Below are 9,086 nucleotides of genomic sequence, written 5' to 3'. Positions count from 1 at the left end.
TTGAAAAAAGCCATTTTATTAAGAAAAATGACTTGTATCAAGAAATTAAAGACAAACTAAGCAGCAGCATATACAGAATGGAAGTACCTGAGCTCTAATATGTAAAATGTTAGAGTCTCAATTGCTTTTCGAAGTAGTAATAACATGTACTACTGTAATCCCAAAACCAAAACAGAAAGCTGAATATCACACAGTTACGAACTGATCTAGTGACTGCACTCAGTGCAAGTGTATATTTTCGTAAATCATCAAGCTATTCATGTCTGCATTTTCATCAGTAATTGGTTCAAATGTTTCCATTTCGACCAATATGCCCATTATTAGGAACTAAGAGTTGATTATCAGCTGCGTTTTCCTCATTAGCGCCTCCATCTTGATTATCATCATTAGGGCCTCCAGCTTGATCAACATTTTCCTCCCCATCTTGATCAAGATCTTCCTCATAAGGATCTAAGTCGTGGCCATTAGTGTAACTAAGCTTATTCCTGACACAAAACAATCATTTGTATTCGTAACACGTTACAACAAGCACAGCATATCGCATATGCATAGTCTCATTTTGCAATTAAACTTACAATATCACCAAGAATTGTCCTTGTTCGAAACGACTGCCTTGTGGAACTGCAATCTGGACGAAAGGAAAAATTATGTATAAGCAACAACAACAAGGAAAATGCAAATTGTCTTTCATATTAATATCTTACAAATTTCCTCCCGAGCCGGTTCCTACAGTTGCAACAGAAAGTATCGACTAGGGTTTTGCCATCTACTACATGATGATATGACTCATCATTCTCTGGTACTTCAACATTAAACCTGCATGCACAAATCAGACTGCAGATTATTTTTTTAAAAAATAGCTAGCTAGCGTGAAATGATGAGGCTTACATATCAGTAAAGATCCCTTTGTTCTCGAAGTTTAGCTCCTGCAAATAAGTTGTTGTGTGGTTAGTTGAGAAATATAACAGAGTGAAATCAAAAAAATTCAAGAAAGATGAAAATAGAATCCATACATCATTCGTTGAAATGTAATCTTTGAGGAATGCAACTCGAGTTCCGCATCTGCAATGGCAGTAATCAGAAGAAGGCGGCATTCTGAATATCAAATCGAAAATTTTGAGAGAAGAGAATGTTAGATTCAGAAATGTAATTTTTCAATCCTGATGAGATCAGGGAATATTACTAATATACATAAAATACCGTTGCAATTCATGCTTCTTCTTCTTTTTCTTTTTCTTTTTCTTTCATTTACTCACTAGGAAATACAGCTGTATTTCAGTTTTGCATAACAAACAGAGCAACTGTATTTCAACAAATGTCAGTGTTATTTCAAAAAATTCCCCATTTTATTAATGCATGAAAAATCAATGTTTGAGAAAAGACTCATTACGACAATATCTCCAATGGTTACTCACCTACGGATAACTTTCTCAAAAAGTTACTAGTTTTCTCATATTGTAACTGAAACAAAACTACCTGCTATGACCTATTCAAGTTATGTTAGTAGTGTATTTATGTACTGTCAATATATATATAAAAGTTCAAATTGAAATTCAGAATATTAAATATAAATTAAATACGGACACGCAACTTATGTTTGTTGGAGTTGAATGGTTGTAACAGAATTCAAAGTAGATATGGTAGGTTTGAGTTTCTTAGACAGTTGGTTTATCAAACTCTTGCTACCTTCTTTTTTTCAGTCCAACTTCCCCACATATACTTTTCTTTGTGGACATTTATAAGGTAAGAATTTAGGAGTCATTAATCCTATGACAAAATCTTTTTAAAACAGAGTACCTTTAACATGAAGTTGACTCTGACTTTAACAATTTTGATTGCTGTTGTAATTGGAGGTTGCAATTGCAAGATTGTGCAGTTCATCTTTGGAGACTCTCTTTCAGATGTTGGCAACAACAATTTCCTCTCGAAAAGCCTTGCTCGCGCCAATTTGCCATGGTATGGTATTGATTTCGCAAGTGGATTGCCTAATGGTAGATTTTGCAATGGCCGTACTGTTGCTGATATAATAGGTACTAATTAACAAAACATAATGATATGGTTTAATTCCCCCAAAATGTGTATAGCTTTGCCTGTAATAATCATATTAACCACACCTATTGTGCAGGTGATGAAATGGGGCTTCCAAGGCCACCCGCATATCTTGATCAATCGTTAACAGAGGATGTTATACTATCTAACGGAGTAAATTTTGCCTCTGGTGGTGGTGGCATTCTAAACGAGACTGGCACTTTATTTGTAAGTAGTAATTCTTTTTCCAACGTTATTATTTAATTCAGTTCAATTTGATTGAATTGTATGTACAGATTCAGAGATTCTCCTTATACAAGCAAATAGAGTTGTTTCAAGGCATACAAGACTTAATTAGAGAGAAAATTGGAAGCAAAGAAGCTAATAAATTTTTCCAACAAGCAAGATACGTGGTAGCTTTAGGAAGTAATGATTTCATCAACAATTACTTAATGCCAGTTTATAGAGATTCATGGACGTACAATGACAAATCTTTCATCCAGTACTTGGTCGACACTCAAAGGTCACAGCTTACTGTAAGTCATTTTTTTGAACCGACGATCTATCTATTTAAATAGAATCTCTACCTCCACCTTACCCAAACCTCGTGGAGTTTGTTGTTGCGATATTTATTTAACTAATGATAGGAGTATGTTAATTTTTTTCAGTTGTTGCATAGTTTGGGGGCAAGGGAGTTGATGGTGTTTGGTTTAGGGCCAATGGGTTGTATTCCACTTCAAAGGGTTCTAAGTAGAGATGGTCAGTGTCAAGACAAGACTAACCAGCTGGCACTTGCTTTCAACAAAGCGACAAACGAACTTGTCGTGGAATTGGCAAACACACTTCCAAATGCTAGCTACAAATTTGGAGATGCTTATGATGTTGTCAACGATGTCATTACTAATCCCGGCAATTACGGTACAAATTTTTGTTATCTTAGGAATAATTTTAATTTTGTGTATTGACAGTGCATGAGTTAAATTGACCAAAGTAAATATTGCAGGTTTTAGTAACTCGGATTCACCATGCTGCTCGTTTGGAAAAATTAGGCCAGCATTGACATGTAATCCAGCATCGACATTGTGCAGCGATAGAAGCAAATATGTGTTTTGGGATGAATATCACCCTTCTGATAGGGCTAATCAGTTAATTGCTAAAGAGCTTATCAAAAAACTCGGATTTTTGAACCCGAGCCAAACCGATGCTTCTCCTCCTACACCAGCTTTGGGTCCTTCATCCGATGATGATGGACAATAGGGTTTCTTTGACATAATACACAAACGTGTCTTAATTAACTTAGTCAGTTCACATCTCTGTCTTTTGACTTTGAGTGGGTACAGTTTGACAATGAAACTTTACTTAAAGTTGAACAATTAAATTCACCTACATGAAAAATTTCGTGAAATTTGCTATGTAGGATGTATTGTGTTTCTACTCATTCAACTTTAATGATGATAGTTTGTATGTTAACTCATGCACAACGGAATTGGAGGACATATATAGATATCAGCTGAGATGAAGTTATAGGTTGTTCATGTATTATGACTTCTTTTTCTCACTTCCAATCTATATTTTCTTGTTATATGACAGTATCTTACTGGAAAACTAGAAACACCATGGTTGTTCAAAGTAAAAAACACTATGGTTGTTCAAAGTAAACACTAGGTTTATATGGTTTACAGTATCACTAATATATATGGCCACATTTAACTATTGGTGTCCAAAGTAGACACTAGGTTTAAAGAAACAAATATTTCTAATCCAATCTGGTTGATATGTGTTTCTGCACTCATCATGATTTCAATCCCATTATATTATACATATATAAATATAAAATTGGTAGTAGAAAGATTCTATTTTCTAAAACTAAAATAAGACATGCTTCCAGCAAGCCTCTAAAATAAAATAAGAGATAATATGATCTTTTACCAAATTTTCGTGGGACCATGCAACCCAAGTGAATGGTTACCACCTCAAAACCCACCATATCCATCTAGCATGTACTCTTGATTTGCCAAATTGATCAAATTAAACATATTATTTAAAAAGTGCATGAGATTAGTTTACCTAATTGACATATTTTAACATCATTATATCTTTGGTTGTCCAGCATTTGAAAGGGGTAGTGTCGAAAGAAACGTCGAGACTCCTTATATAATTCGGATATTTTATTTAAGAGCTAATTTTAGGATGTGAATTAATCTCATAATTTGTTTTTATTATGATATCTGAGTTAAAATCATTGGGTCAGATGTAAGATTCTCGAATGAATCATGTGAGGTAGTGAATACTTTAGGAAAAGAAAGAAGAAAATTCCAACTTCATCGTATCTTTAAAGTTCTAAATTGAAAACCGTAATCTGCTTTGCATTTTTGTTATATGATACCAAACAAAGTTCATAAAATTAATATTAATCATAACATAAATTAGTACACTACATATAGAACATAATACTGCTAATTAATAAGTACTCCTCAACCAATTCATCAACTTCTCAACTAGCTAAATCTCAGAGAGATTATCCACACGATCATCAACCTTCTTAATTAGCTATTCAAAATATGAGCCAATTATGATTAAAATGATACTTAACACAGTTAATTATCTTAAAAACAGATATAATAGATATATTATCTAGCATTCAACACAGCCTCTCCCTAATTGGGGCCTTGGAGTATGGCGATTATTCGCTCCCGAACCTGGATAATCGTTTATGATCTCTTCAGCTTCCAGTACTTCTCTTCTTGTTTTATCCTAAAAAATACAGTTTCAAAAATTACCATCAGACAAAATTCGGACGAAAAAATATAATTAAAGATTGAAGAAGTATATACGTACATACCATAAGAATTATATTCTCTGACAGTACATTATGTTCTTGAGATATGTCTAGTAATACCAAACTTTTGCTTCCTGTCAATATATATCATGGTATATATATTTATGAGTTATCGATCATCGATCGATAACAGAAGGAAAAATAAATTAAATTAACTAAGAGAGCTGAAATATAAACTTACTTGTGACTGGGACGGCATTAATGAAGCTGTTGATAGTATAAGAAAAGCAAAGAAAAGAAATAAATAAGCGAAAGAAAGGGGCAGCCATGGCTATTATAAATTACTCTTACTATATTTCTAATATTTTGCTAAGATTTAATTTGCTGCAACAGAAGTGTGTAGTGCTCCATTTTATACATGCTTATTAAGGACATATGGACCAATAACACATGATTATGGCAAAAAAGGAAAAGAAAAAGGCAGGTAATTCTGTGAGCTTCTTTTGGTCCAGGCAATCAACTCATCCGCCGGTTTATTGGTGCACGTGAATTCATGATCTTTCTGATAAATTAGATATTTTAATATTATTGGCTAGTGTTCATCATCTAAAAAAGGTTAAATGGTGTATTTGGTTGAATGCTAAGTTATATCGAAGGAATGGGAATCAATTCTCACTATGTAAAGATATGTAATCTAACTCAATCTTAAAAGCTAGACAATCAAGATAGGATTGTCCAAGTCCACAAACAAATCATTGATTCATTCCGCAACTAATGTAACTCACTCAAACATTTCCTTCACGTTCAAGCCTTCGAGTCATTCCCCCACAAATGTAGCATCCCCTTCACGTTCAAGTCTGACTGGAACGTGAATTGAGAGTCCAAACAAGGAAGGACTGACTCTGCATCATGTAAGGATATAACACATGGGTGTAACTCAACCCAAAAATTAGCTCAAAAAGAAAGAACTGCTCAAATCATATAAGCAAACCACCAATTCATTTTTTAACTAAACATGCAACTCTAACACAGTCCATACAATTTTTATCTTTTTTTCTAGTGGTGCATAGAAAATTTAGATCTGCATTTATCAAGTCGCACAAAGTCAAAAAGTATAAATGACAAAAAGAATTTCATGTAAGGCATGCAACATTACATAATAATTAATAAAATAGTATACATAACGCGGTTAGGATGTTGGTCCATATCTTCCTCCCAAATTCCTTTTTGCATGTGAACCGTTGATATGAAACTTAAAAAGCCAAAAATTAGGGCACTTGACTTTTTGGTGTTTCAGTGGACAGTATAATGATGAAGAAAATTTTATATAAAATCAAAATGGGGAACAAAATATATATGAGTACACTGTGCTAGTGGAGGGTGACAAAATAATGATGTGCTTTGTGAGGCCTTAGTGGAACATATTCATAATATATGACGAAATTTCATGGATATAGGAAGTAACCGAGATGACAAGTATTCTATGAAATTAAATTTGATATTTATACTGATAAAAAACATTAGATATCTCTTCATATTTGTCAAGGTGCGCACAAAGCCAATTGGTACTCTACCATTATCAAAGTATTGAATAAGGCCCATTTGACATATACATAATAGAAATAAAAGATTCACACAATCAACAAAAATATAAACAATTTTTAGTTGTGTATATTGTTTATGAATAGCTAGGACTTCCACTACAGAACCCATGCAAAATGCATGAACATTATCTAACAAGTAGAAGTAAAACTTTCCAGGTTTCATTATTTTACTTATTATATTCATTGTTAAGAATAAAATAAAAATCACACAGTATTTGTTATAACTCCACTAGCCAGATGTTAGGCTTATAAATTGACAAAATATATGCTACTTTGAGTTCTCATATATTTCTGGTAAGAATCCACTATTCCTTATAATGCTTTATTACCAAAACATTCTCAATTATATTACTTCATGGCATATTCGAACTGATTTACTTTCATTTTGGATCATATATATATATATATATATTCTATTTTTATGGCTTTACGCCTTTTCATATATTTGAGGGGCCAAAATCCTCTTTAAATTCTTACATTTTTGAGTTTGCAGATTCAAAAATTCTAACTGATCAGCTGGACTAACATTTTACTGACACTAAGAGCACTTTTTCGTAAATAGATTGTATGTATAGCCACTTCAGTTGTGCTAGTCCTTTCTTGTAAGTATCTTTTTTCTGGAAATATGATTAACCAGAAAATATTATGTTTACGATTCTTCATCCATCGATGAATAAAATGCTCCATTTTTTCATTCTTACATGAGGCCGGAAAGTGAATTGGAAACAGGGAAGTATGCTAACACTATCACTTAACCCCTTTCAAACGAAAGACTGAATTGGACTGTTGAAGTCTATACACGTTAAGATTGAACTTGGGTCCGATTGGAAAGCTCTAATATTGGGCTTCCAAAACCCAAACCGAATTGAGTTGGTTTTGAAACCAAATATTACTTTATAAAGGTAAGGGAATATAACGTGGTTAAGCAAACTTATACTATTTAATTACTCATTATAGCTATACTTTGCTATAATTATCATTCACGGCTAACATTATAAATTAATTATGTGGGCTGACTTCGAGTTTGTATAGTTAAACACATTTTGTATAAGTATAATTCGCCATAATATATAAATACACATGTATAATATACAATTATCTAATCGATATGCATATACAATTCACCTCTTTGCCCTCTCTTGCTCGCCTCTCTCCTCCCTCTCACAATCTCGCTTTCCATATATACAGATATATATGTATAATATACAATTATCTAATCGATATACATATACAATTCACCTTTCTCCCACTTTTTGCCCTCTCTTGCCTCTCTCCTCTCTCTGTACCACTCTCGCTCGCCTCTCTCCCCTATAAAATGTAGCTACAAATTGTAATTACCAAACTATAGCTATGAAAAATAATTAGGATATTTTTGAATGGCTATATGTGAAAGTTCCCGAAAAGTAAACATATCAGCAATTTTTTTGCTAACATGCATGGTGTTTAAAGCAACTTTGAACTTGGGTCAAATCGACTTAGGCTATCATGGACTTTTGAGTCCAAATTGGGGAATTGTCGGATCCTGATCTATCACAATCTAAAGGCCCATGTTCAACTCAACGTCTCAAACAAAGTAATATTCTTTGATTCACAAACCTTCCATTTGCTTGTGTGAATTCTGCAACAACAACAACATATTCAATTCTAATTTCACAATTAAGATTCGTGTGGTAGAGATGTCTTTTTTCCAATACACAATTCCCTTTATAATAATACTTGGAGCTATGATTAGTTTGGTTCAATTTGAAATATAATAACCGCATCCTAAACTAGCATAGCATTGACTAATGAGTAATGTAGTAAAAAAAAAAAAAAAGTCGAGTTTGAATTAAGGCCAATTTTGCCCTTTGTTCATCGAGCCTACGGTAAGGAGCTTAGGCATGGGCTACGGTCCTTTCTTTCGAAGGGCCCCAACTTTGATTCACAAAACATATCTTATAAAAATATATCCTTACCAATAGTTTTTAAATAATAAATCTAAAATGATTAATTAAATGAAAATGTCCAAAATCGTATAGGTCAAATTCTCTAAATATACTATATTCATATTCATATATTAAAATTTAAAGTTGGTAAGAATGTCTAACTCTAAATAAAACTCTAAACATGCAATTTTTCAAAAATGATTATAAGTGACATTTGAGACAAAGTCGAAGAAAACAAACTCCTAGAAGTGAACTTTAGATTATTATGAAAATCATAATGCCACAAAGAAGATGTCACTTTCACCGGCTATAATAACACACTTCACTCCATTTAATTAATAATAACGGTATAAAACTAATGAGATCATACTTCATATCTTCCACACCGACAATATTGATAACTTAATCAAACTAGAGAGTTAAATAATTGCTCTAACATATCAAGAAATACATAGGAAAACAAGTGTTTGGTTCGAATTCTTACTTTAAGTTGACCTTATACTAAGGATTTTTAAACTAATGAAGTATACATCATTTTGTGATATAATAAAGTTAAAAAAAAAAAGTTAGTCTGGAAGATTATATTAGATGAATATGATTACAAAAGTTAAATAGTCTAGAAGATTATATTAGATGAATATAATTAAAAAAATTAAATATTGTAATAACTTTACTGCTTCAAATTTTTGGTTGAAACTACTAATCTGACAATTTAAAAAAGAAAAAAAAAGTGACAATAATTGCTTAAAA

General features: G+C 32.5%; 2 protein-coding genes and 1 long non-coding RNA gene across 6 annotated transcripts; 1 reads left to right on the top strand and 2 right to left on the bottom strand.

Annotated features, from left to right (window-relative positions):
* On the bottom strand, positions 1–1,939 carry LOC104646582 (uncharacterized). Of its 4 annotated transcripts, XM_026030128.2 has the most exons (7): positions 1,416–1,505; positions 1,201–1,301; positions 1,014–1,095; positions 889–926; positions 705–816; positions 576–628; positions 1–485 (listed from the first exon to the last, which is right to left on the bottom strand). In XM_026030128.2, the coding sequence occupies exons 3-7, from the start codon at positions 1,092–1,094 to the stop codon at positions 287–289; spliced, it is 483 nt and encodes a 160-aa protein (XP_025885913.1). In that variant the 5' UTR covers position 1,095; positions 1,201–1,301; positions 1,416–1,505; the 3' UTR covers positions 1–286. The 4 variants fall into 4 exon arrangements, with proteins under 4 accessions (XP_025885913.1, XP_019068277.1, XP_069151688.1 ...); XM_019212732.3 differs by lacking the exons at positions 1,201–1,301; positions 1,416–1,505 and adding an exon at positions 1,798–1,939; XM_069295587.1 differs by having other exon boundaries at positions 1,201–1,502.
* On the top strand, positions 1,746–3,498 carry LOC101267218 (GDSL esterase/lipase At1g74460). The gene is made up of 5 exons (XM_004235961.5): positions 1,746–2,030; positions 2,126–2,256; positions 2,325–2,564; positions 2,697–2,946; positions 3,032–3,498. The coding sequence occupies exons 1-5, from the start codon at positions 1,805–1,807 to the stop codon at positions 3,283–3,285; spliced, it is 1,101 nt and encodes a 366-aa protein (XP_004236009.1). The 5' UTR covers positions 1,746–1,804; the 3' UTR covers positions 3,286–3,498.
* Positions 3,499–4,397: 899 nt separating this feature from the next.
* LOC101252270 (uncharacterized) lies at positions 4,398–6,400 on the bottom strand. The gene is made up of 3 exons (XR_182595.5): positions 5,049–6,400; positions 4,871–4,941; positions 4,398–4,782 (listed from the first exon to the last, which is right to left on the bottom strand). It is a non-coding gene; the product is annotated as an uncharacterized lncRNA (long non-coding RNA).
* Positions 6,401–9,086: the final 2,686 nt, after the last annotated feature.

The sequence above is a fragment of the Solanum lycopersicum genome, chromosome 3, assembly GCF_036512215.1.
Source record: "Solanum lycopersicum chromosome 3, SLM_r2.1".
NCBI classification, from domain to species: Eukaryota; Viridiplantae; Streptophyta; class Magnoliopsida; order Solanales; family Solanaceae; genus Solanum; species Solanum lycopersicum.
Note: the sequence above shows the minus strand (reverse complement) of the source record. Positions and strands in the feature narration are given on the sequence as shown.

What these genes read in the sequence shown, in the direction of transcription:
- LOC104646582 (XM_019212732.3), bottom strand. Translation starts at nt 1,094, where the DNA reads ATGCCGCCTTCTTCTGATTACTGCCATTGCAGATGCGGAACTCGAGTT. An exon ending in ATTACATTTCAACGAATGAT is followed by an intron (nt 927 to 1,013) that starts GTATGGATTCTA and finishes ACTTATTTGCAG; the next exon opens with GAGCTAAACTTCGAGAACAA. An exon ending in GGACAATTCTTGGTGATATT is followed by an intron (nt 486 to 575) that starts GTAAGTTTAATT and finishes GTTTTGTGTCAG; the next exon opens with GAATAAGCTTAGTTACACTA.
- LOC101267218 (XM_004235961.5), top strand. Translation starts at nt 1,805, where the DNA reads ATGAAGTTGACTCTGACTTTAACAATTTTGATTGCTGTTGTAATTGGA. An exon ending in CTCAAAGGTCACAGCTTACT is followed by an intron (nt 2,565 to 2,696) that starts GTAAGTCATTTT and finishes AATTTTTTTCAG; the next exon opens with TTGTTGCATAGTTTGGGGGC. An exon ending in TACTAATCCCGGCAATTACG is followed by an intron (nt 2,947 to 3,031) that starts GTACAAATTTTT and finishes TAAATATTGCAG; the next exon opens with GTTTTAGTAACTCGGATTCA.